This window comes from Frieseomelitta varia, unplaced genomic scaffold, assembly GCF_011392965.1.
Source record: "Frieseomelitta varia isolate USP_RPSP 00005682 unplaced genomic scaffold, Fvar_1.2 scaffold_1, whole genome shotgun sequence".
Taxonomy (NCBI): domain Eukaryota; kingdom Metazoa; phylum Arthropoda; class Insecta; order Hymenoptera; family Apidae; genus Frieseomelitta; species Frieseomelitta varia.
The window spans coordinates 61751-83435 of NW_025108638.1; the positions used below are offsets into that span (position 1 = coordinate 61751).

Sequence of the window (21685 nt, forward strand, 5' to 3'; positions counted from 1 at the left end):
CTCTGACGAAGAACAGGGTACATTAACGTATATAAGTACTGCTAATAATAAACTATACATATTTGCAACAGAAAAAGGGTGAACGTTCGGATATCGGGATATTCAGATACTCAGGAACTTATCAAATACAAATTATTCTTGCCTCTAAAAGTCGACATAATAATTACTAAACTAAATATCCTTGTGTCTACTGTTTCCTTAAAGACTGTAATCTTAATATACAAAATTTATATTCTTACTTTAGTTGGTTCTACAGATATAAATGTAACAAATCTCAATCGAGGTTTCCAAAGTTTAAACAAAAAGAAAAAGAGGGGAGGTCTCTAACTCTAGTAAGTAAAAATCTTCGAAAATTAATATTCCTTTTGAGGGAAATATCGCGTGAAAATGAAAGTGCCACGACTCGATCACGAGCCACGATTACCGACGTATCAAAAGCGCTGACACGTGCTGCCCGACAGTCTTTACATCGAGCAGAAGCTGACCGAAGCAGCTTTTTCTCAACGCGACGCACGTACCTCGCGAAGTCAACGTAGAGACAGAGAGAATTCTTCCCATGGATGGAAAGGATGGCCGACATTCGCGCTCCAGTTTTCATCGTTTGCCTCGAAAAATCATATCATTCTCGATTTAACATACGTCCGATCGCGTGCAGCAGCCATCACTCTCGATCAAAGGCTACGCGCGCGCTCGAAAGAATTTTCTAGATAAATCGAGAGGCGAGGCAATCCGATCGAATCGAAATTAATTAATACAGAAATGTGTGTTCATCGTCACGCGAGACCGTCTCGTGTCCTTCGTTCGATGAATGATTTACGCTTCGAGGAGTAATCACCCCTCTGCGCGATATAATTCGTAACCGCATACAATTTACTAACCTAACTTTGAATACTCATGGTTAAACGACGGTGGTAATCCAAGAGCTGGTTCTCGAGCGATGAATTCTCTGATGGATGTATCGATTATGGGGCTTGATCGGTTGTTCGTTGATTGTATTATCAGTGGTTAGCGATATTACGATGTTGTCGTTAAGCAGCTTGAACTTGAATTACTAGAGACTGGGAAAGAAAGAGAGAGGAGGAGGGAAGTGGAGAAACGAGAAACTGAATTTTGTCTTGATCTTTATAACAAGTACTATATAGTGAGAAGGATAATTGTGCCAGTGACAATGAAATATTGTCGATAATTCAAATTCATACAAATTTATGAAAAGAAAAGGTCCGTTTTCTTTTCAAAAATGATTTTAAATACATGAGAAAATGAGGATGCTTTGCTCCGAAGAATTGTCAAAATTCTAAGTAATAAAAAATTTTCTTCACAACCAGATCAGTCATCATTTTGAAGATTGAAGTTTCTTCTTTGCAACGATCCCTTGAAACTTGTTGTACGATCTTTTTCCCAACCATAGTGTGAAACAAAAGTTCAAAAAATTCCAACATTTCGTCGTTTAATAAAATAGTAAAAAAAAAAAAAAAAAATGAATCCTACAAATTTCAGACAAAAATTTCAATGTTTAAGATGAATTAATGAAAAAAATTGCTTAACGTTTTCAAACGCGTTCGAATTTTAACGATTTTCAGAAGGAAAGTGTTCTCTCACTCGTTTACATGATATAAAATCATCTTCGAAAAGCACAAACCCACGATTGTCAAAGTAAAAGCTTCACGTGTCAAAATGAAGCCAAATGAATCGTTATACGACCCTTCTTTACGAAGTTACGTCAGTTGAAATTATTCGTCACTGGGAAATTATACTCATTGTCACTGGCACAGTTCATGCTCTTCACTGTAAATCCCCGGGTGCTTAAAAACCAGAAGCATAACAACATCATTGTTATTGAAAAGCTTGAAACTCTGAAAGTGTGACAGTGACGTTGCATTGTTAAATTATTCCCCGTAATCCTCCGTTAAGCCATCAGCATTGTGACAAAAGGTAAAGATAGAACGATCGTCATTGTCGGGACACTGTTTTCAATCATTTCTATTCCAACTATCGCCTGCCAGAACGGCAAACGTTTTCGTAATGCTTTTACGCGCGTAGGCAAACACAACTGGCAATTACGCACGAACGAGCTAATTGCACGATCGCCGTATTTAGCGCGAGCTATTGGATAACGATGATAAACGTGTCTTTGTGATAATGCTACGATAATGTCGCGAGTGAACTCTTGTCGTTGAGTCGTCGATTGACTAACACACAACGGGTGGTAGACGCGTTCCCGCCTCGGAATGGGATTGAAGGCACGCCGAAGGCCGAACGAATTCATTCAGTGATTGAATTCGTTCAAAACAGGACGAAACCCACGTTCCGTGGCACAGAAATGTAAACGCGGCTGGACGCATGCACGCCACGTAATCGGGCTCATTCATAAATCTAGCCGAGGACGGCGCAATATAAAGAGAACGCCGACGAAACCCACGGAGACCTGAATTTCTTCTCTTTTTTTCTTTCTACCATCCACCGTGATTATGATAATATTCCGGATTTAATGGCGTCACGTTGAATGGAGTCTAAATTGGAATTGGGACACCAGGACATCGCGTTATGATATTCCATTTATCACCGAGACATTTATATTTGCCTACTGAACTTGTTTCAACAATATTTAATAATTCTTTCTGACAATGTTTAATAATTTTCGGGAAATGTACTGAGTGAAATTTTTATTCGACGCACGACCGACATCAATCATGAACATTTCCATACTCACAACACAACTTTCCCCTCGGTCGGATCTGCTTCGTAGTTTTCTGCATACGAAGCAGCTTCACGATTCCAGACGGATGGCCGATTTTTCAGTATTAATCTCACGTAAATTTGTCTATACGTAACTTATCTTCGATACTTGTCTCTACGTTTGAAAATTAAATTTTACGTTCCAAATTGAATGTTTGCGATCGGCAAAAATCAGAGTCGCATTACACCCGCGAAAAACGACAAAATATTTGCACACACCTGTATTTTCTCAGTGTCGATCGAAAAAGATCGAGCCAAGTTGATGTAGTTTTGTAAAGCTTGAGAAAAGATATAAAAATTCTGTAAAAAGTTCAAAAACGAATGTATTAACAAATAAAGGGAGAATAAATATTTACATATAGAATGTATTAACAAATAAAGGGAGAATAAATATTTATTATATTTATTATATATAAATATTTATATTTATATTTATATATAAGAATGTATTAACAAATAATTTATTATATATAAATATTTATATGTAATAAAATATAAATATATATAATATATAATAATTTATTATATATAAATATTTATATTTATATATAAGAATGTATTAACAAGTAAAGGGAGAATAAATATTTATATATATATATATATATATATATATATATATATATATATATATATATATATCATTGTTCGGCATTGTAATGGTTAAATTAATAATACGTATTCTTTCAACACGTTACTAACAGTTATGCGCGTGACAAAGCAAAAAAAGTCTGGAAATACAATTGGTGCAGTGCAAAAATATAATATCTGTCCTAGATTCTAGAAGCTCGAGAGTTACCAGTGAAGGATGTAACAGGTAGCAGCGATCCGTACGTCAAAGTGTACCTTTTACCAGATCGGAAAAAGAAGTACCAAACGAAAGTGCATCGAAAGAACCTGAACCCCGTGTTCAACGAGACGTTCATATTCAGGTTAGCCGCATGTTGCTGAACTCTTCTGAAATTTTCAAATTGATATATTATGTTGGAACAAAATTTCATGGCACTATCTGTAGATATCTGTGAACCAGAGTTGGGCAAAACGTAATCTGATTAATGATCCATGATTATGATTAATGTGAAATCAGGATATTAATCGTAATTAAAGTAATAATGCATGTCTTAGAGGAATTACATATTTGCATTGTTTTGCAATCCTACAATTTTATCAGAGCTCGTTCCAAATATTTGAAAAAATTGAATTGTCTTATCTATATATGAATCTTATTAGCACAATCTGACTTTTAATGATAAACTTGCCGATTGATCAAAATTTTGAAATTCTTCATTAACAGTTATTCTTTATAATATTATTGCAAATTATTGGAAGTTTAACAACACAGATACCACTATACAGTAAAGTTATGGCAGAAGGAATACAACACACTGTGTACATCGTAATAAAATATAAATTCAAAATTTATTTATCACTCAATGATTTAAAAACTATCAGCTAAAGGTTACAAATTGCAAAGTTTAATCGAGATTATCGATTTAGTTTTCATCGATGATTACGATTACTACGATTACATTTAATAATTGAAATGATAACAAAGTGATTAGATTGTTGCTCAACTCTGCTATGAATCGTGTCACACGCGAACGCACGCTGCAAACAATGTATCCTTCGTGGCACCGAACGCAATCGATATCTGTTACCAGTGTGTCGTATGAAGAACTGAGGGAACAGTATCTCCAGTTTTCCGTGTACGACTTCGATCGATTCTCCCGGAACGATTTAATCGGGCAAGTGGTGCTCAAGGAGTTGTTGGATTGCACCGACCTCGAACAAGAGATTGAGTACACGATGGACATTCTGTGCGCTATGCAGGTAACAAACGAATCTCGACGAATTGTGACACTATTGAAATTCGATGCGTTTCCTCGCATTTTAAAAATTACATTACTTGAAATTACATGAGAGTATAAATAAAATAACAATCAAGAGTTGCACACTCTGCTTTAATATTTAAAAGTTTATTTAAAGGATGGGAAACGTGAATGATAATGGAAAATCGTCGATAATTTAAATTGACGTAACTTTGTATAATCGTACCTTATCTCATTTGAAAGTGTGTGAAATCTTTGACGATCGAGAATTCGTTCTTTTCAAAGATGATTTGTAGAAGTTCAAATGTAACGTGTTAAAAGCATTAAAAAAATTCTTTTGTTAACTGTATTCACCATCGTTTCGAAAAGTTGAAGTTACAATGATCTTTCAAATCTTGTTTTTTCTTCACTCTTTTTTATTGAACGTTGAATACTAGGATTAAACGACAAAAATTTACAAAATTTTCTGACGTTTCGTCGTGTGAACCTAATATTAAATAAACATTAATAAAAGTGTTCAATAAATACTCCCAAAGTTCAATAAAATTGAAAGAAAAAATCACACGGCGAATTTTAAGAGCTCGTAAAGGAAAAGGAAGCTCGTTAATGAGAAAAATTTCAATCTTCAAGTCTACGGTAGACTTAGTCATGAAAAAAATTGTTTAATGTTTCTACGTCAAAATTTTTACAATTTTGCAACTTTCGCACCCGCTGTATGACGATAAAATCGTCTTCAAAAATAAATTAAAGAAAAAAACCGCGATTATTAACGAATATATAACGTTATACGATCTTTTTTTTGCGGATTTACATCAGTTTTTCATTATTATCGATACGCACGCGAGATGGCAACGCGATGTTTGTTCTAGTTGCGATAAAACAAACGACCTTGGCCAGCCGAAATTTACAATCTGTGTGCCTGCTGTGGCCTCGACTTTGGGCATCGCGTTAGCCTCCACCACTTTAGAAACTGAACCGGTTTTTGCTCGTTCTTTTAGGACAAAGTGGACCTGGGAAAATTGATGCTGTCGCTGTGCTACCTACCAACTGCCGGCCGGCTAACAGTGACCGTAATTAAAGCGAGAAACTTGAAAGCCATGGACATAACAGGATCGTCAGGTAAATTCGCCGGGACCGTCGATAACCAACGGAAAATGTGTGCAAAAATTTTCACTACCCTCACGACGGTTTATTTATTTCGCACAGTTATTTTAATATCAAACAATAGAGAACGACGTGTACGAGAGTGAACAATTCGAGAGTGAAAAATAGTCTCTGGACGCTCGTCACCACGAGCCTACGTAACATGTAAATATTCAAATTCCCTTGAATTATTAATGCACACTGCCGCAAGTGTTCCAAACGAGTTTTAATCATCGCGGACGAGAGAAATTTACATTGTACTTTCCGACGAGAGGAAAAATAACAAAATTTCTCTCTCTCTCTCTCTCTCTTTCTCTCACTCTCGAACGAGAGAATGACTATGAATATTTTCACTCGCCTAATAAAATTTGCCCTCGAAGCGCGCTCTCGACTCGACATCATCCTGTCGTCCTACAAATTTTTCTACAGCACGTCGTTTTACATACTGCTCCGCGAAACTACGATTCGCGGAGAAGGGTTCCGTGTAACACGAACACCCGACTCTTCAACGTATCCTTCCATCCCGCCCTCTCTGCATTTCCCTTCAATAACACACAGAGGGAATAATACCTAACGCGCGACAAACGCATTTCCAGACCCGTACGTGAAGGTGTACCTGCTGTGCCAGGACAGGCGAATCAAAAAGAAGAAGACCTCTGTGAAAAAGAACACGCTGTTCCCGGTGTACAACGAGATCCTGGTGTTCGACGTGCCGGCGGAAAACATCGAGGACGTCAGTCTCATAGTGAAAGTAATCGATTACGACAGGTGAGCGTTTGCAACAGGAGAAGCCGTTGAACACGCAGTTAATCTCCCAACGATTTGCCAAATCGTCGTCTGATTTACTTCGTAGAATCGGCTCGAACGAATTAATGGGCTGCACGGCGATCGGCGCCGATTTCATTGGCATCGGGCGCGAACAGTGGCTGAAGATGCTGGAGAACCCGAGGAAACCGTTGACGCAGTGGTACCCGCTGATGGAGTCGATCCCTGGCCACATTCCATCCGTGAGCTCGGAACCTCTGCCCGTGAGCCTGAGCTGCTTGAACAGCAGGTAAGGAAGGATTGAATAGTTATCGGAAATTCAGTGTAATTTACAGAATAATTGAACACTCAACGCGGCTTCCGTTGGATAAAAACGGAGTCAATTTTACTGAAGGGGACAGGACAGTGTGACGGGTCTAAAAATTAAGTATACTTTGAAGGGCTGGTAAAAAGAAAATTACATATTTGATTGACGCGAGCTTCTATGGTTTTTATTTTAACACATTATGAACTATAAAGAGCAACGTTAAAAAAGAAAAAAAGAGGGATCCTTTTAACGGCATGCTTTTACATAACTTTTTTTTTTAAGAAAACAATATTCTCTAGGGATTAGACGATCCAACATTTTCATTTTTGTGAAAATTATGAAAATAGCAGTTACTTGTTTCTGATGTGTCGAATTTATGCGAAAAATTTCTACGTTCTTTGTTTATATTTTTTGAAATTGTTGAAAATTAAAAAATGTTCGATTGTCAATCCCTAGTAAATGTTACGCTAAATGCGTACCAAGTTTCATAGTAATCGGTTAGATTCCAAGATATCTTGCACACCGTTTCTAAAAACTGAGTTTCGAGAGAAACGCGTTTAAAGTTTCAGAACGTTATTTTTCATATGTATCCTTTACTTACTGTTTTTACTTATACATCGCGTCTCATAGTTCCTACAATTCACAACTAAATAGAATCCAAGTCCCCTGATATTCGATTCACCAAAAGTAATATTTGAATCACGCGATTTACACTTTACAATACTGCTTAAAGTTGTAAACAATGATACAAATTCAATTATACTGTACCCGTGGCGGATTTATTATTATACCTCAAAATAAGTCGTTTTAAAGGCTAGAACCTTTTGTATCTTATTTCTAAGACTTCAAACTACTATTTAAAAAAAAAAAAAATCGACTTTTTTGAAAATTTCACACTGTCCTGACCTCTGAATTCAGTAAAATTTACAAATAATTGGACACTCAGCTCGATGAAAACGGAGAATTTCGATGGAAGTTAAAAAATTTTCCACCTTTGCACAAAGTTCGAGTCACGTGAAAAAATACGAATAATCTGAATTTAATTTGACTTTCTGAATGATTCTACGACTGAGTCTTGTGGCCGTTGCAAAATTCGAGTGCCGTGGACGAGATGTCTCACGTTGTACGACATTGTTCAGTGCTACGGATTGTTCAATGAAGTATTTCAGCCACAATAGCGAAGATTACCGATCCTTTTCCTATTAATAAATGACATACTGTGTCTTATGAATTGACTTTTCTCCAAATCATTGTTCGAGACGTGTCGAGTTCTTATAAAAAAAGAAAAACATGCGATTTGTGTCATTCACGGCACCTCGTGAACGATTTTGCGATGCATGATATCTCGTCCCTGGCGAACGTGAAAGAAACGTCGATATGGCGGGGATTTTTTGCAGATGAAAACAGCACGGCTGGGATAAGTATCGCGGGAAGTCGCAGTTCTTGTCGGACGTCGGCTTGGGCGTTGTTTCCTTCTGTCGTCATTTGATGCACACCGCTTGACTGACTTAAGTACAATTTCTATCTCAAAAATAGAACGGTTCGGAAGAAACACGACAAACCAAATGAAAAACCAAAAAAGAAAAAAAAAAAAGAAAAAACAGAAAATGTTAAAGAAAAAAAAGAAAAAAAAAAGAAAACACACTCTGTGCTTCTTGGAATATAATCACATGTGGCGAGCGTGAAATAGTAAACGAGCAGCAAATCGTGATAGATTGTTTGTTAAAACGTAGTACGATAGCGGAGTCGATAGGTGGAAGACGAGGTTGCTCAAACTATCTTTGCAAAAAAGAAAAGTAACAAAAAAATATATATATACGTTTATTATATAAATATAAAGAAAACAATGTTAGGGAAGAGAGAAAGAACGAAAGAAAAATATAGGAGAAGATATAAAATATAAAAGAGATAGAATAGTTTATTTTTCGAAGACGAATCCAGGCTGGTCCTGCGTTCGAGCGTACACACGAATACGAAAACTGTAGCTTATCAATTGTACAACACCAGTACACATATATTTTATCAATGAGAGAAAAGAGATATATATCGACCAATAAAATGGTTGTGAATGGAACGACGCTCCAAGATGGCGGACCGCGCAAACTGCTCGCTGCTCGATACTTTCGATCGATGCGAATCGACAGCAATTCTCCCTTCTTTCCCGGTCGAACAATGCAAGCACGAAGCCGGGATAACGACAAGGGAACTCTATAGAGACGCGCAAAATTTCCACGAACGATATCGGAAAATAATTGTCTGGCGGAACAGCGAGCCGAGAATAAAGAAAAGAATCTTCGCTATATACAGAGCGCTTCGAAGTAATCGGCGTTGCAGGAACAAAAGGATCATCGCGTAGAATGGCCGAACGTATCAGATTCAACACGAAATTGTTTCGCGATCGCGATTGTAACGCTCGTCGCCGATTTGAAATTTATTCGTACGTCGTATTATGTTTGCTTCCTTAATCGTGGCTGAATTATATAGATCTCTCTCTCTCTTTACGATTTATTTTTTACATCCTTAACTAAAAAGAATACTTGCGAATAAATAATTCGTACCTCGTGAAAGACAAGTAACAGCGATCGAAAAGATTGAGGTACCTTTAAATCGTAGAGCTTTCGCGAGAAATGTTCTTACGTCGTAAGTCCCCACGAGAACAGGTAAATAAATTTTCTTAAGAATAGACGAATAAACATCTTTTGTTTGTCTCAATATTTGTTTTCGTGGAAATTTTCTGAAGTATCTGTTCAAAAATGTTCCAAAGTGTAACATTTCTTTCTAAAAAAAAAAAAAAAAACAAAAATCTTTCTGTATGAAATACATAAATTCTTTAAAAAAAAAAAAAACGAGAAGAACCTGTTAATTTCGGTCGTTGGCAAACGGCAATCCGATTTATTGTAAATCGAATTCGTTTACCACGGCACGCCGATGTAACGAGCATCGCAAATATTTAAACTCGCCAAGTTCCGCAAATACGATACTAACAGCGCATGAAGCTTAATTATACGATGCGAAACATACTGTGGTTACTTACACATACGTAGTACACTGTCGTATAGGCAGCTATAGCGTGCTTGTTTGCTTGCGGTAAATGTACGAAATGATTAACGCGCTTTCAATGGTGATCGTCGTGAAATCCACCGAGTGGATCCTGCAAAGTGTAAAATCAAAACGTGATCTCTTTCGTGCTTTCCAAGTTAACTTGTAACTCTCTCTTTCTCTCTCTCTCTATCTATCTATCAATCTCTGTGCACGAGGAAACGTTCCAAGGACAATAACCGACTTAACCAGTTAGATCATCCTCCAGCTAGACTTCGGATAGAGCAATATTTCCCCTAAACGTAAAAAACCGTATCCGTGAACGCTGCTAATCGTAATGTTCTGTGTGAATCACAGCAGGGGAGGCAACAGCGGGATGAAAAAGAAAAAAATGAAAAAAAAAAAAGAAACCCAGGTAAGTATAGACATTTAGGCGTTTACTAATTCACGCTCCTACACGCCAACTTCGCGCAAATGTTCTTATTTAACGCGATACGTGTTTCGGTATAAAGCAGATCGTCGATGGGTTTGCGATAACGCTCCCGGAGATACGTGCATTCACGTAAGATGAACAGACACCCACACACACACACACGTACATAAAAGTGCATACGAACGCAAACTTCTGTCTCGAGGAGAGTGTGTGAACGTGATGATATTAAATTACGTTTGAAAGCTTGAATCGGTGAAGATCGTTGTAATTTCTGTTATAACGTCTGTCTACCTCAGCTAAACTTTTCACCTGGAAAAGGAAGGGAAGAAAGAACATTTCTTTTCGAAGGGAATCGCGTAGAATTAGGGGATTTAGAAGGTAAGAAATTACCGAACGGTAGTTCGGACGCAACTGGCGAATTACCGAAAATCGTGAAACACACACAATAAGCGCGTTACGTTAAGCATCCACGAATCGGTACGTTAGTATTTTATTAAAAGTAACTTTTGTAACTGTGTCCGAGGTTCCGAGTTGATGAAACTTGGTACTAACCCCTGAGTAATACACGTGTAGCCGTTCTAAGTTAATGAAGAGTGGTTAATCTACGGATGTCTCGTAGACGCTTGGTCTAAGTAAACGTTTATCTAGGAACATTTATCGAACTGTAATACTCGTGTGTGTACTCGGCATGTGTAACGATGCATGCATGCACGTGCGAAGGGCTGCGTCGCGTCGTGGAAGAACGAATCAATGCGAACGATGAGGAGCGTGTATGATATCGCACGTATATTGGCGATATTACGATGTATCGCAAGAAAGTGTGTGCACATCTGCAGGAATCGAGAAATTCAAATTTACTTTAGAAAAAGCTAGATACAAATAAATTTATTATTTTTGTGAAATAAAAAAAATAAATATATATTTAGAAATTAAATGTTTGTCGTATTTATTTATATCTAGTTTTTTATAAAATAAATTTGAATTTCTCGATCTGTTAATATTTAGATTATTTATTTTATTTAGTATTTATTTATTTATATTACTTATTTATTTTATATTTATATTTAAATATTTATATTACTTATTTATTTTATATTTATATTTAAATATTTATATTACTTATTTATTTTATATTTATATTTAAATATTTATATTACTTATTTATTTTATATTTATATTTAAATATTTATATTACTTATTTATTTTATATTTATATTTAAATATTTATATTACTTATTTATTTTATATTTATATTTAAATATTTATATTACTTATTTATTTTATTTCTCGAATATTTAGATTATTTATTTTCGAGATAATCAAAATTATTAAAATAAATTAATTAACCCTGATACAAAAGGTAAAATTTTGCTTATTTATTTTTTCAAAATTCATTTTCATTACTTTAAACTATTAATGATATTATTAATTTTTAATTATTACTAAAATTTATATTTATTGTAAAATTTTATTTAATTTATATAATTTAAATTAAAAATATAGAAATATGTGGGATACGCGAAGGAAGCCCAATTGTTGCGCGTTCAGTGATACCTCGGTCGATACCGCGGTAAGTATAGTAGGATTCCCCGCAACGCGAGAGATACTCCACACTATAGAATCAAGAGCGTAAAAAGTTGAAACTTTTAAAAAATAAAATAGAAGATAATAATATGCATAAAGGATATAAATGAATCTCATTTTTTGTAAAGATGTTTGAAATTGTGACATTATCTCTTGTTTTTAATACTAAAAATGGAGAAGAAGCTATTGCCTTACTTAAACGATGGGTCAGTTTACTTGCGATTGAAATAAATTCCGTATTGAAATAATGCAACAAATGTCGCTCAAGATATTAATAACAAAAATACGTTCTCATCTCGCAAATGAATCTTCTTCGACAATTTTTCAATCGTATTATACGGTAACAGTAATTTTTAGCTCTCGTTGAACTGGAGTTCTACTGTATTTTGTATCGATTAACGATCGATCAGCCATGAAAAGTATTTTGAAGAAACTCCACTGTTTCTGAATGTACATGGGCGTCTTTGGAAGATGGATGAGGAAGATTATCGAGAAGCGAATAATCGCGATTTGTACGTAAAAGAGGATAATTGCTTGGCGTAACGACAAAGGTGATGAGATTTCGTTCTTGAAGGCACTCTGTGTTCCGTGTAGTTGAAAGTATACCTTAACCCCGTATCGAAATATATACACAAAATACCATAGAATGATTTTCTGAGCTAACTGCTAGCGAGAAAAAAAAAAATGGCGACGCTATAAACGCTGTAGTAGGTACACGATAAAAAAACTGTGCCAAGCCACAAGATAACCGTAGAACCGTAGACAGTAGTGCAGAAACGTTATAAAGGCTTTTAGTGGTTAATTCTCGAAGTATATATACACGCATATATACGCTACACGTATAGCTGTATAGTCCTTGTATCAATATACGAGTATCCAATCCAGTCAATTTGATCGTTTGGCTGTCGTTGAGTGTTTCGAGATCGTCCTTCGAGATTCCAGCGACGCCCATCGTTGGCTACACAGCAGACGAAATTAACACGACGATAACTATAACTCTTTGGTACGAATTACGAGCATTGTACCGAGCAGACTGAATCTACTCGTGTAATTACGATCGTAATTATAATGATACCCACGTCACTTGATCATACGCGATTGGAGTAGTCGAGACTGAAGAACTTTCTTTTCTACATGTGCGCAAGAAGTAGATAGAATAGGTCGGTGCTGTTCCAAGGCGTGCATTTAATCTGTAATATCGTGTCGAGGTCATGGGTACTTATCGATGAAGGATACTGAGAGGTAATAATATTAACAAGGATTAGCAAAAATAAAAGGAAGTACAAAGAGTTCTTACTTGCGAAGAGAAAGGAACACAATTGCGGCAACAGATACCATTAAAGTTTAGGATCAATGGTGTCTACGTGTAGAGACGTCCCTCATGTGGCTTTGCCATATCTATCATTGCAATAGGATTTCAACGGTATTTTCCAATTCCATACCCTTCTCCTCTCCGATATATATTTTTCTATATTTTTCTATAGTGTATTCTCTTCTCCAATATTTTCGTTCGTTCCGTCTGTTTGAAAAATTGTTCACGAGTGAAATTAGCGTCCTCAGGTTCCTTAGACAAAGTCGAAGCCGATCGGAGAATCGAACAAACATTCCAACTTCAAGCATTCGAGAAATATCTTAGAAATATCTAGAAGAATCGTAACTTTGAATACGAACAGAAATTAATTAAATAATATGTAAAGTCGTCGACCTGTCTTACACTCATCGTCACTGGAACAATTATTTTCTCAATCTGGCATTTTTCTATCCACTTCTATACATCGATGTTCGAGTTAGCTGGTTATCTTCTCCCTTTTGTTTTTTTTTTTTTTTGTACCGTAACCGGGTTTTTCGAGTAACGTCGAACGATACGATGTCGTTTCGCTTCGCGTCGTTCCATTCGATTTGTCTGACCGGCGAGGTATCGATCGCGGATGAAAGATATCTGTGGAGCACGCATGCATATCACACGACGAGGTGATTTACGTATCTCTCACTCCGGACAAGCGATTCTCGAGCTGAGAGGGGAAAAACGTAACTCAATAGAAGCAAGATCTCGCGTTTGAAGTCTACTGTTCGTGAAAGTGGTACAAAATAACCGTGTAGTACAGTTTAACCGAAACTGCAGGCGAGTCGACTTGAGTAACCCGGTACCGCTGGTAATACGTATTTTCTAACGAGTGTATATAATCTGTACTGTATATTCGGACATGCAAATGTCTCCTTGTGATTGTGAATGAAATAAATAAATCGGTACCATATAGAACCTGAGTTATTTCTTGAGAATCCATTTCAATGATACTTTTTTTTTTTTTTGTTTCTTCCTCTAAACACCGAGTTGGCGAAAAAGTAATTTGACGGACGTTTATGTGTATTTTAAAATATAATTAATTTCATTTTAAACCGTAAATTTATCATGTCATCTGATAGTTGATTACATAATGGCTCGAGCTTGTTTCAGAAAATGCACGATTTCATTGACAATTGTTCGTTTGGCGTCGATTTCAAAGCAGAAAATCAAAAAGAAACATTTTCGTTACATTTTGTTATATTATTTCCGAAAAGGAAAAAAAGAAGCGCTGTGCAAGCTCATGAAAGATTGCCTGACGTGTACGATGAAGAAGCTTTCAAACTATGGCAGTGTTAGAATTGGTTCGCTAAATTTCACTATTGAAATCAAATTACTGAAACTGTTTTCTGTTGAAAAAGAGAAGAATTGTTTTAATCATGCGTTTGCCTAAAAGATCGAACAATATCAAGTTCTTGTTCCTCCTGAAAAAAAATCATTTTTCATTTGCACACAAAAAGAAACGCTTAGTTACTTTTCGGCCAACGAGTAGTACCGCAGCGACGACCATCATCGATCGAGGTAATAATTTCGATCATCAACGTAGCACGACGTGACAGCGAGAAGGTAAAAGTGAAAAAACCGTCTGCAACATCAAATGTACTTTTCATTTATTTGACTACTTATCTTTACAGATTAGTCTACCTTATGCTAAGATACAACTTTCCCATTATGTTACCTCTAATCGAAACGTTACGATAATACTAAGTATAAAATAAGCAATAGAGCTTATATTGGTATGTAGCAACGACTTAAGTACCACTACTTAAATAGTACTCTGTTAAAAGTGCCGGGGATTAACCTGCGTCGTCCGTGTCGCCGACGAGGCTTTAACCGGCGTGTGGTGTCGCAGTTACAATTTTGGCTTCCGGTCGGTAAATCATATTTAGACAAGCATCAAGGTTCCGTTTGAAACTGTTAATTAACATTGCAGTCATTTGTTCGTCGATCGAACATCGGTCCATGTTTGCTTCTTTCATTTATCATTTTATTATCTTCGATCATTTCCTGTTTCGTTTCATGGCGTTCTAATGCGTTTATCTACGTCGTTTTATCGCGTCGTGAAATTGTGAAAAAGTTAGGCCATATTATCATCCGTCTTTGTGTTTTTCCTTTTTTTTTTTTTTTTTTTTTTTGTTATTCTTTTTTTTTTTTTTTTTTTTTATTGTTATTCTTCTTTTTCTTTGCATTTTGCTATCTTCCTCTTCTGCCCACACATAATTTTTATCCCTCTCGTTCATTTCGCTTCCCCGAGCTTCCATCGGAGTTTTGCTAATCGAAAATTCTCTCAGAGCCGGTGTACACGCGGATTCTAGATGCTGGCTTGAAATTACGATCAACAATGACATGTGCTGTAACGTGCTGGTGAAATATACATTATGCATATACGTACATAGAAAACAATATGCCGCGGAACGATGTTCAGTCTTTGAAGAAATGTAACTGCAGCGATTAAACTTGGTTTTGTATCTGCGTGTGTTTGTGAACCGGATGGGCTTAAGCTTAATCCAGAGCGGATGGCTCGTGTAGCATTACAAATGCTGTACAATTATTCAAATCGCATCGCTTACCATAAGAAAACGGACTCACGATTATAAAACGCTACTTGACGCAGATGAACTCGATGATCTCGTTTAAACAATCGCAGCACTACGTGATCTCGCGCTACATGTCCTTTATTACTCTCTGTGTGTGTAATGTGTGTTGCCTCTTCTTCTCACTGTTTGCTTTATCTATAAGTTTTTTTTTTTTTTTTTAGTTTTCTCTCTACGATCTCGCGTGTGTATTGACTTTTATCGATTGTTTGGAAAAATTCCGCGGCCGCGAGGAAGCTCGCGACGACGAGACGAGATCTCCCTTTGTCCGCGAGACAACTCGCCCGTTCGACGTTCGTTTCGATCTTGCGTTTCGATCTCGGATCGATTCAACGTCGCGTCGTCGCGATTTTCTTCCGCGGCGCAGTTAAATACTGAACAGATTACAATTCTAACGACTAAGCGTCCGAGTAAGTGTTATCCCGCGACATTTAAGCGCTCGCCCCTCTCATCCGCCCGTGATTACGCTTAGAAACGTACAACGTTTGATTAAATCCGTACCCGAGTACTTTATTACGGGCAGTTCCGTATATCTAAACGAACCGTTGCGTATTCCTCTCTTCTACTTCTGTTTTTTTTTTTAATTTTTTATATTCTTTTGTGTGTTTGTCTCTTATCACGCTGCATATGGTTCGCAATTTACCTTTCGCGTTTCCCTAATGATTCACGGTGAATAACGTCGCAAAACCATCGGACGAACCCTAACTCATTCTCGAATTGTACAAATCTCTCTTTCTTTCTTTATTACTAGTATTATTATTATTATTAATATTATTACTATTATTATTTCATTTTCTCCGTGTTCACTTCTCTTTTTTTTTCTTTTTTTTTTTTATGTGTCGTTCGCGTTCAGCGACTCGATTATTATATAATACTTCTTAATAAGTACTCGTGTCGAAATGCACTCGCAAACGCTGTGTGATGTCGAGAACATTAATCAATTATACCTTGTGATCAGAGTGATAATTAATAATAACCATACGAATTAATAATGAGAATAAAATGTAGTTGTAATAATAATTATATAGGCAAACCTTTGTCGTAGCGTTGTACTTAGCGTTATTTAAAATAGTAGCGTTATCCTTACGTGTACCGAAGTTCGAGTACGGACAGAAAATTGATTTCTTTTTTTTTCTTTTGTTAACTTCCTTTATATATATTTTTCATATATATATTATATATATATATATAGCAATATGGAGGGAATTTACTAACAACTTGCTCAAAAAGTGCAGCATTCTCACACACCTATAAACAAATATAAAAACTCCTCTGTTTAAAATCTTTTTGTTCTCTTTTCTTTTTTCTTTTTTTTTTTTTTGGTTTTTTCACACCGCTTTTTGTTTCTTTTTCTCATTTTCTCGTTTTCGTTCACATTGCGGTACATTTTCACCGATCACTCTGCTCGTCGGTTATTCATTTCCATGAGTTTTTCAAACTTTCGAAAGCTCGAGAAAATCTCTCCCGACCTCGCGATTTTCTCTCGAGCTTCAAAGCTTTGAAACACCACCTATACGAAAAGCAGAGGATGCAGTTCGAATGTCGCGTATGCTACACTTGATCTCCTTGCCTGTTGTATTTCACCGTTTCGTTTCTCTCGCAACTTTCCACTTTGTCCCCTTTTTGCTAATTCCATCGTAGTGAAAATAAGGTGTCGATAATACGCGGACTGTACAATTAAGTACAATGTGTGAACGGTTACGCGCGCGATGAGCCGTCACCGCGCGCGCGTGCGAGAAATGAACATTATCCAAAGCACCAGGCACGATCCTCGTTTTCACACACGAACACGCACACAGCAAACACGTGCACATTGACTCTTCCTCTTTCTCTCGATCCCCCAGCATCCCCTTTTTGCTCTTATCATCCCACTGTTTTGTACGCACTCTCACTCACTCTCTTTCTCTCTGTTTCTTCACACGAGCAGAACGACACGAACAATCATGCAATAAGCACGCCCACAACGAGTAGCAGCGATAATACCATTGTTTTTTAACACGTTGTTTTTGCACACGTAACATTATTCTATGCGTGTATAAATTGTACGATTAACGAAGCCAGCTATGGGCCGGCGTGCACAATACAAGAACCAACATTAAAACGTTTATTACATCGTGACATCTTTCTTTTTTTTTCCTTTTTTTTTTTTTTTTTTTGTCTCGTTTGTCTGTTTGTCTCGCAAGCTCAAGAGAGTGATTGATCGCTAGAAACGACGGCACCATGCACTTACTTTAGATCTACCACGTAGACGTGTACTGTAACATGATTTTTTTTTTTTTTTTCTTTTCTTTTTTGTTTCTGAAATTTTAAATTTATCGACATCTAAGGAATTCGAGATCCGCCGGTAATCCGTCACGCTTCTCGCCGCGAGTTCTGTGACTAGATACTAGTCCTGAGACGATTTACGTTTTCCGTTCCGACCCGGAGAAACTTCCATTTCTATTTCGCAATTCGAACACGTTTCGATCATTCTTCGTTAAGCGCGATTGATTTATCCTTGTTTTTTTTTTTTTTTTTTTTTTTAAAGTTAAGTACTTTCCACTGTAATGTGAATCGTACAGAATCGTACCGCGAAATTAAGTCCCGATCCGCGAGATGTCGCGCTGCGGCGATTACCGACGCGGCCGCAAAAATTCATTCGCTCTGAATTACACTCTCATTTACGCCGCGCTCCTTTCACGCTTCTCACTCTTCTCGCGCCCTTTTCGCACACTTTGTCCCCTCCGTTTCTTCGTCAACCTTCGAAAACCAACCCAACTCGAATATCACGTCACCTGCATCGTTACTGAAGCAAAACACTGAGATTGAGATCTACCGAGATGGCTAAACGGACGTGCGTGTAAAAAAAGTACCGGTCTCACCGATTCGCCAGATTGTAGCGACTCGCTTTGGCGCGTTACGTCGGTAAGGTAAGCGAACGACAGTTGCCGACAGTCGGTATCGAGTATCGATTGCAACAATGAAAGCTGTGCGGCACACGCGTTTTTCCTTTCATTCAACGACGAACACCGGTGTTGCGTCTATACGGAAGAAAGGGCTACTAGCATTCGTGAAATACAGCGAAACGACGAGTAGACGAGAGTCGCATGGATCATTCGCGATGTTATCGTATTTCTCGATACATCTCCCTTTTCCACGGTTGTTCGCGATCGACTAACACGATCCTTATCTCCTGTCCCATTCGAATGAATGTCACACGGGCGACACGCTCACACACGAAACCAATTCGGGGTAAATCCACGTGATTCAGACTCGCTCGCTTTTAAAGCCTATTAATAATTCTTCGCCTCTGCTGATTAATTATACATCGCGTGCGAAAATACCAAGAAATATCCTCGCAAAAAGTTAAGCTGGACGGCTTTGATCAAAAATTAGGATCTCTTTCGAAGGACGTGAATGTCAGGGAGTAGGAAGTGTTGCGGGGTGATGGGTGATGATCATGGTGAATGGTGTTGCAATATATATATGTGTGTGTGTGTGTGTGTGTATGTGTGTTTCGTGAGATCGGGGCAATCCAGTGTAGACGTGGCCCTGCGAAAAAAAAGCATCGATTGCCTCCTTGTGCAAACCTTGTGTCTCCTTGTCTCTAGGTGTCGGCATACTTTAATATAATGTACTTTCGTGGAAAAAAAAAATCTGTCTGAGTGTACGTGTCTGAGTTTACGTTCCCTACGTCTCGTAAAACTGAACTCACTAAGTGCTTAGCCAAAGAGTGTCTCGTTATCGCGAGCAGCAATTACGTGATTGGCGCAGAAATACAATTCTCTCCCTCATCTCATGTTGCTCATTCGCTCGTCGACACCTTAACACGGAATTATGCGTGTATGTATAGAATATATAATATATATATATATATATATATATTTTTTTTATGTATATTTATACGCTGTAGAGATAATCGTATTTACACGGGACGTTACTCTAGCACTAGACAGTATGGTCACCGGAGACGATAGTCACACGTGTGTTAATTTCCAACAGGGGAATTTCTAACGCGGTCACGGCGTTTGTCACACAGAGATTACTCGCGATTCCCTTGCCGCGAGTCTACTTGTCCGAGGATCTGATCACGATTGCATGATTGCGCCACGCACCCTCGTACGGGGGAAGGGAGGTGGGTGGGTGGGTGAGTCGAGAGAATCCGGCCTTCGAGAGTTTTCGCAAGCGTACAGATAGATTGAAGAATGTGTTCGTAATTGACTAGCGGTCTCCGCGAAAGAGAGAGAGAGAGAGAGAGAGAGAGAGAACGTGTGTAAATTACACGTATTTGCTCTCGTGTTTCTTCCTCTCTCCCTCTCTCTCTCTCTCTCTCTCTCTCTCTCTCTCTCTCTCTCTCTCTCTCTCAAGGTTTTTGCATGGCTAGAAAGCTCGAGGCAAGTATCGATACGAATAACGCGCGCTCGAGCCCGGCCAGTTCTCCCGTGCTCGAAATTTCCACCCCTAGCTTCGCGCGCTTGTGCATGGTCATCGATTCGCGCGCAAGCATATTCGAATATTCTCCCATAGAGTCGCGAGAAAGCGAGTATTTCCCTTCCGTTTCAATTTTTCTTTATTGCTAAAACGCTGAATATATCGTGAGTATATCTGCTGCTCGGCGACTACTGTTTTCTCTGCGCCCACTACTACTTGATTGTAAACGATTACGAAAGCGTCGTTGCTCGTTGCTCCTATCTGTAAACACTCGTGAGGATCAGACCCCGTTCATCCCTTCCGCTCCCTTTGCTCAAAACGATCGAAACGCAAATCGGTGAACGCTCCGTCTGATCCCCGCGTTATTGCACGATACGTTTCCCTTACTTTTCCTCGAACTCGACACGTCACGACCGAGTCGTGAATCCGTTCGAATGGAATTATACACACGGCCGGATGTCGCGAGACTGGTGTTTAAGTAGACGTTACCGTTGAGATCCGTACGTGACTGACAATGAGAGGAATCTGTCGATGTTATGCAAGGAAGACGAACGACAGATGAACTACGTTCGTGTCTCTTTCCACTTTGCTAGACGTACGCGAAACAGTCTCAGTAGCGTTGCTGGAACTCATGGTGCCATCTATTGAAGTCAATATGGAAGATCACGATCGACCCATTGGCCAGGCCAGCTAGAAGAAACCTGAAAAGAGGGTTGAATAAATTACAATCATCGTATTTCGAAACCCTAAGGAAGATGGTCGTCGAATTTCCCGTTTGCTTCTTTTGGATTTGCGAGATGCTCGATCCCTTGTTAATCTGTTAATAAATTTTTCGCGAAAAGAAAATACGAAAACACAACGAGAGATTTCAGCAAAAAATTCATTTATTTCTATAAATATCTGTGTATGACGTAATGTTAGACGTTCTTTCAAATTTTCTAGCTCGCTGTAATCTTCATTTGACGAGCCATCATCAAATTCTTGATCAGATTAAAATTGTCGTTTCGACATTGTGGGGCTGCGTATTACGGACAAGGTATAACGACATACTTTTTGTGTACTGTTTTGCCACCGATGACGAGCCCATTAAATACTTTAAAGTGGACAGATAATGTTGCAAAATATTGATTCAAATTTTTTGACAAATTAGACTGTTTGTTTATCCTGCAGTTTGGAACAAAAAATACATAATGAGTATCTCATCAAATATACCCAAGAGGTCAATGCAAAAATCGACTGTATTTCTTTATATCTATATTATAGAGTTAATAAGTTAACTTGAGTTAAATTCCTTCTAGATATCCTAGAAATTCTCCAGATTCGTGATTTACAAAAAAAAAAAGTTTGAGCAATTGGACTCTGTATTCAGAGTTTCTAATATAATTTAACAACACGATTATTAAGCTAACAAGATTATTAAACACTTTGATCTTGACCTTTTTAATAACTCGCAGATTAAACATAAAACGCGTAAAAGTAACGCATCCTTTTTCACAAATACTGTTT

The 21685-nt window shown here is 37.6% G+C and overlaps 2 protein-coding genes and 1 long non-coding RNA gene across 8 annotated transcripts in view; 2 read left to right on the forward strand and 1 right to left on the reverse strand.

Moving 5' to 3' along the window:
* Positions 1 to 10772, forward strand: part of LOC122526783 (synaptotagmin-10-like) — a 65363-nt gene extending 54591 nt beyond the window's left edge. Inside the window, exons 5-10 of the mRNA XM_043654435.1 lie at positions 3511 to 3665; positions 4395 to 4563; positions 5561 to 5681; positions 6302 to 6473; positions 6559 to 6759; positions 8175 to 10772. Of these exons, the coding sequence (XP_043510370.1) occupies positions 3511 to 3665; positions 4395 to 4563; positions 5561 to 5681; positions 6302 to 6473; positions 6559 to 6759; positions 8175 to 8178 (822 nt within the window). The 3' untranslated portion in view covers positions 8179 to 10772. The remainder of the gene's footprint in view (positions 1 to 3510; positions 3666 to 4394; positions 4564 to 5560; positions 5682 to 6301; positions 6474 to 6558; positions 6760 to 8174) is intronic.
* A 939-nt stretch (positions 10773 to 11711) lies between these two features.
* LOC122530599 lies at positions 11712 to 14090 on the forward strand. The gene is made up of 2 exons (XR_006307103.1): positions 11712 to 12448; positions 12493 to 14090. It is a non-coding gene; the product is annotated as an uncharacterized LOC122530599 (long non-coding RNA).
* Positions 14091 to 14768: 678 nt separating this feature from the next.
* LOC122538981 (neurobeachin-like) overlaps positions 14769 to 21685 on the reverse strand; it is a 111929-nt gene continuing 105012 nt past the window's right edge. For all 6 annotated transcript variants that reach the window (XM_043654436.1, XM_043651139.1, XM_043650311.1 and 3 more), the window contains one exon: positions 14769 to 20880. In XM_043654436.1, coding sequence (XP_043510371.1) covers positions 20790 to 20880 — 91 coding nt within the window. In that variant the 3' untranslated portion in view covers positions 14769 to 20789. The remainder of the gene's footprint in view (positions 20881 to 21685) is intronic.